The 6,000-nt window shown below is 42.4% G+C and overlaps 1 protein-coding gene across 1 annotated transcript in view; it reads left to right on the top strand.

Moving 5' to 3' along the window:
* The first annotated feature begins 235 nt into the window (after positions 1–235).
* Positions 236–6,000, top strand: part of SEC24A (SEC24 homolog A, COPII coat complex component) — a 446,244-nt gene continuing 440,479 nt past the window's right edge. The window contains exon 1 of the mRNA XM_069199250.1: positions 236–512. Within this exon, the coding sequence (XP_069055351.1) occupies positions 446–512 (67 nt within the window). The 5' untranslated portion in view covers positions 236–445. The remainder of the gene's footprint in view (positions 513–6,000) is intronic.

Below are 6,000 nucleotides of genomic sequence, written 5' to 3'. Positions count from 1 at the left end.
TTTGCAACCTATTATCTCAATATCTATACTTGTGTGGGTTTTAAACATTCGAAGTAGATAGGACGAAAAAGGAAATACATTACTTTTGATTCGGTATAATTAAAGCCATTTAAAGATGTCCACCACATTGTCTTAAAAATGACAACATAGTGGTTCCTTGTTTGTAGCTAGTACGCTCCTCGTGGAGTCCTTCCTCTATGTTCGTGTTCCTATGGGTCCTGTTTCCAGTCCGGCTAGAGAGAGAAACGCACAGGAAATGCCACGTGTACCGTGTGCGCATGTGCGGAGGGCAGGCCTGCGCCTGGCTGCTGCCGCTGGGGGGCTGAGCCTTGGACTTTCCCGTCAGTGTACTGGGACAGGATCGGGCCGAGGCAGGAGCCGGGCAATGTCCAGGACCTAAGGCAGCGGGGTCGCTCACTGCTGCCACCAATCAGCCCGAGCCAACATGTCCAACGCAGAGAGGAGCGGCTACAACAGCCAGAACGGGGGCGCAGGGCCGGCGTACAGTAACGGTGAGTGTTCGGGGAGGGGCCGGATTGGACTCGGTGGTAATGAGTGGTAATGAAGAACCTAAGGGTATCGAGGGTAGGCCTGGGAAAGGGATGTGAGAGGTTGTTAAAGGCCGGCGTCGGACCTGTGTGCCCTGCACTGTCTAGCTTGGCCAGGGCGAGGCACGTACGGGCACCTGCGAGGTTAGGACTACTTAGTGCTGAATCTAGAATTATTAACGGGGTGGGCAGAGACATAGAGGTGGGTGTTGGTTGAGACAAGAAACTGGGGTTTGTGGGTTGATGATAACTCGATGTCTTGTAAGAGTAGCACCTTGGTAGGTGGTTGTTGAGGACAAAATGGGGTTGTTTGTGAGAGTTTAACACTGGGGTAAGGTAAGTGTTCATAAGGACAGGACTCTGGGTAGTTCTTGTGGACAGCGCGTTAGGCGACTGTTTGAAGGATGGGACACTAGTGGGTTACTTACTGGGTTGGGATTGACAGGCTACTAGGGTAGATGACGGTGAGGAAGTTAGTGAGTGCCATAATGTGGAGACACGGACAAGGCTAGGTATGGTTCTAAGTGACGAGTGGCTACGACGAGCGCGTGATATGTGTTGTTTCTAAGGTTGGATGATTTTAAGACTCTCGAGTGACTGACTATGAGCAGATTTTCAGGAATATTGCCTAATTGTATAAGGGTATGTCTTTTGTGCTTTATAGTGTGGAGGGGTGTTTGGGTCTCTCACTCTGTCGCGAAGATTATGTCTGAAAAGGGCATATGATATGGATGGGGGCTCTTAGGGCAGATATAGAGATAGGTGAAAGCTCTGTGTTAGAATAGTTTGTCTATCAAAGAGAGGTCGTTGAGCTGAGGACAGGTTCAGATCAACCCATGTACGGTCTGCCAACAGCATTTGGGGATGGTGTCTGGGTGGAAGCTATGAAAGATGAGTGGATAGCACCTACTCACCAAGTATTTAGGTTAGATTTTGAGGAACCCCTGTACTGTAGATAACTCGGATGTATGCAGTTACACAGTTATGGGAAAAGTATACTTTGTAACGTGGTGTCCTTCCCTCTACAGATAGCTGTGCCTAACGTAGTTCACTTATCGTAATACTTCTGCCAGATTTTTAGGATATTAATTGATTTAATATATATATATATATATATGTACATGTACTGAAACGTAAATGTGAGCGGTTATCCTGAAAATCCTTTACTGATATTGAACCTTCTTTCGTTGGGACGTCCCTCTAGTAAACGATCAGTGTCACTACTAGGAGGATGTGATTTTGGTTTTCAGTGCGTCACCGTGCTAGGCATTTAAATGACGTATTTCTGCCATTGAGAAGGCTACTTAGCGCTGGAGGCTGTCAGGAGGATGTGTTTGTATGGATGTGAAGTTGGTCGCACGCTACTTTCTGGTAGGGTGCAGTTTCTTTGCTAAGTGTATTTATTGTCACGTAGTGGTCACGAGAGACTGTAGGAACATGTATTGGACACCAAGTCCCCTTTCCTTCGCGCTTTTCCCTTTTGTATAAAAGTCATAAAGGCTAAGATTAAACATTGACCTGTAACATTGTGGCATTATTTATTCGTATTGTTTTTAAGATTAATTGGCACTCTTTTATGTGTTATCTATTCTTAACACGTCACGTTAACAATTGTAATAATATGAAGAGTAGCAATAAATCATTTAAACGTTAAAAAGTTTGACGCTTGCACCTACGACTGTGTTGAGTTTAGTTTGCCTAACAGTGCCTCCTGTGAGGTATCTCCAGCTTGTGTGGTTCCTTCCATTAAGGGTAGTTTGGTGACAGTTGGTAGTCGGTGTATTTCTGATGTGATGCATCCTGAATTACTGCCGATGGTGTGCATCTTCAGTTCACGCTGCCGCCAGTTCGTGCAGATGCTATGAATGTACCAACTTCTAAAACGTAGTTGGCTTGCAGATGCTGGATTGTGTGTCGAAGCACAGCATTGGTAGATGTGGTTGCTGGTGTTCTGTAGCTGTTAGTAGTAACATGAATGTAGCAGACCATTGGTTGTAATTGGGCCACAGTCCATGGTTACATCTTCCTGTGGCCACCATACAGCCCTGCACGATTCCTATGTAGCCTGCCAATTTTTATACATACGCTTACACCGTCAATCATTGGTAAACCCGTTTGGCCAGTGCATCTGTTGCACTAACTCAGCTCTCGCTTTTCCCTTTTAAAGGTGCTCTGATAAGGAAATAGAAGGGTTGCTATGTCAGCTCTCAGTAATATGTTAGTTACATCAGGTCTACTATAGCTTTTGTAGAGAGGCGTGTCAAGGAAGTGCACAGGACACAGGAAATCCCTATTAATGCTCTGGCAGCCATTTAAGGTAATTGAACACTGAATGTGAAATAGTTCATATACATTAAGTGGCCACTTAATTCTAGAAAAAGCTATTGGCTTTTTTATCATGAACAGGAATGAGGCCTGGGATAATGCTGTCCCAAGATTATTAGACATAGGAATGTGGGTGATTGGTTTTTGTTTGGGGCAGAAACCAACTTGGAATTACGGTGTCAGTGACACATTTTGAGAGCAGTACCTCAGTGATATGAATGTGAACGGCCAGCAGATTGATTTTACTGATCGTAGCCTTTTCACTTTTTTCTTTGCACCATTGTCCCTATTAGGACATTGACTCTGACACTTCTTTACATTTTACCTGTTCCTTTCATAGCCAGCTTACCTCCAGTCATGGTGCTCACCATAATTTTTGAATTGGTTTTAAGCTTTGAATCCGAAGCCCTGTGAGCCATCCTTTTTATTTTCCCTTCAGACACTTTTCTTCTTTTTCACACTATGCGGTTCCCAAGTCAGTACCCTTACTTTTTTGAATGGACAGTTTTGGAGCTTCATTTGCCATATTGTTGTTTTTCTTGTTAGCAGACACGCAGAAAATTGAAGTGGCTATACTGGGTGTATGTAAGCATGTATTAAGGTTCATACCTAAGATTTTACTCTTCATGGCTGCATGGTCCACAGCGAGTGTGCTTGAATTAAGCTCGATTATTTTGGTAAGTACCGTATTACGTGAATAAATGGGGAGCCACCATTGGAACACTTCCAGTTCAGGATGTCGCTATGCCTTTCTACAATAGGGGTGACTGTGCATTTATTTTTGACCAAGATAAGGTCTCATGAAGAGAGCAATAAAGGTTAGCAAAAATATCCTGCAAAGCCATAACCTTATACTTTATTCTTCTTGTTTCGTATAGTAAATATGCAATTATAATCCATCTAAGTATATATAATGGGAATACCACTTCTGATAATCCTGCGTGAATAGCAGCCTACTTTTCATTTTCCCCGCCAATCCTCATTTCAAAATCTTGCCTTTCCCAAAAAAATAGGGGCGATGGAGTTGTCTCATGAGTCTGTGATGACTTTAATCACACGTAGGACATTTCATAAGTACACACTGTTTATTTCCAAAGACCCAAGTTCCCGTAATTTTATATTTAATTCATAATAGATTCCCTGTACACTCCAGCGTCACTTTCAACAGTGGACTTTCTTATAAACTTATCAGCTGCTACTGTATAACTTGCACCTCCAGTGCCGTCGATAGTTAACATATCCTGGGATTGTGTCTAGGTTTACGGCAAATTAAAGATCCTGCAGCCCCCAAATAAAATCTCCTTTTATACAGTAGCCTCTTTCGGTATATAGTCTTCCTTGTATCGGCATCATGCAGTGTCGCCAGGTGAGACTTTAGTTTTCTTGTCCATTCCTGGCATGCAGATTGTATGCATTGTGATATCTGCCTGCGTTGTTTTGGTGACTATCCCTCGTACTGTTTTTTGCGAGCTTTCCCAGACACAGCTGATAGTAGACCAGCATTTTGATGGTTACATTCCTGAGTTTATATCAGATCTCTCTGCCTTGGTTTTTCACAGGGACTATTAAACAACGTTTGCTTCTGGAGCTCTTCAAAACGTGTTTTGCAAGTCCTCAACTGTAGCCCTTTTTACTCTGAGATTTCTGTGTCCTTTGATGGTGCAACTGCACACTAATTGATAGTCAGTTTAATTCACCCTTTTCCGTTTGTCCTTCAGTTGTGTGATACACTCACTGATCCGTCCCTTTCAGCTTTTCTTTTTTTTTTTTCTTTTGTTTTTTTTTAAATATCCAATTAAGCCGTCAGGGTCCTTTGAACTCTGCGTAGTTTTTCTACATTGGAGTCCCTTTGTAGATTCTACACCTCTCGGTGATAGGTCTGCCATTTCTGTAACTGGCTGACCTATCTCTGAGGTTGGGAGTTAGCTATAGGCTTTGTCATCTCCAGGCCAGCAAGGCCTGGTGCCTTTGTGTTTACTTGGACACTCTTCTTGTGACATAAAATGTGTAGCCATAACTACCCTTCTCAAATCTTTAATGGAACATGTTTCGACTTATGCTGTGTTGTATTCATTTACTCGGGATGATGCTTCTCACCGTTGCTCAGTGAGTAACCTTGCACTGAACATACTTTGTCCCCACTTTTGGACCTCACAGACTTTCAAACTCACCAGGGTGTAAAGCACTTCTGGGTTCTGCAGTGGATCAAGGTCTAAGTACAGTCCAATAGAGTACACGTGCCACCATCTTGGTGTCTTATGTGCACCTGGTTGTATTGACATGCTTAACCTCTGTGTCCCCCTGTTAGGCAGTGGGTATCTCTTCATTATTTAGGTGAAGCCTTCATGAGTGCATTCCTGTACCAAGTATGGCATCTTCGAAGTGTATTTCATGGATGCTCGGGTGATCTATAGCGTGATTCTCGCATTCCTCAGATATAGTGGATCTTCTTGCTGGTTTCTGCTTCAGGGTCCTACTGACCCAGAAGGACTGCAAATAATGTCGACGGACTGGTAGATTTTATAAGGTTTAGGTCTGTGTTTTGCACATCGTTCAAACAAAGCATTGACAACTTTGTGACATTCACCAGTGAACAATTTTTTTCAGGTCTTTGCCAGAATTCCTCTACATGGTAATGAATATGTTTGCAAATCCACTCCTATTGAACTTACAAGCTAAGTAGTCTTTATATTGGGGTCTGCTTGATTACTGTTAGCAGATTTATTTTTTTGCTAACTCAAATACTGTTCATAGTATAAGTTGTTTTAGGGTTCAGATGTGATCATTAGTGAGGGTTGGAAGAATATGTGAGTTTATGCTTATGACTAGCGGCAATAGTTGATACTTTTAAGTTGGGGTTATTTTTTCTTGCCAGATTTTAGGAACATACAGGGAGTGCAGAATTATTAGGCAAGTTGTATTTTTGAGGATTAATTTTATTATTGAACAACAACCATGTTCTCAATGAACCCAAAAAACTCATTAATATCAAAGCTGAATATTTTTGGAAGTAGTTTTTAGTTTGTTTTTAGTTTTAGCTATGTTAGGGGGATATCTGTGTGTGCAGGTGACTATTACTGTGCATAATTATTAGGCAACTCAACAAAAAAAAATATATACCCATTTC

This window comes from Pleurodeles waltl, chromosome 7, assembly GCF_031143425.1.
Source record: "Pleurodeles waltl isolate 20211129_DDA chromosome 7, aPleWal1.hap1.20221129, whole genome shotgun sequence".
NCBI classification, from domain to species: domain Eukaryota; kingdom Metazoa; phylum Chordata; class Amphibia; order Caudata; family Salamandridae; genus Pleurodeles; species Pleurodeles waltl.
This window is presented reverse-complemented; position numbering and strand designations above follow the sequence as displayed.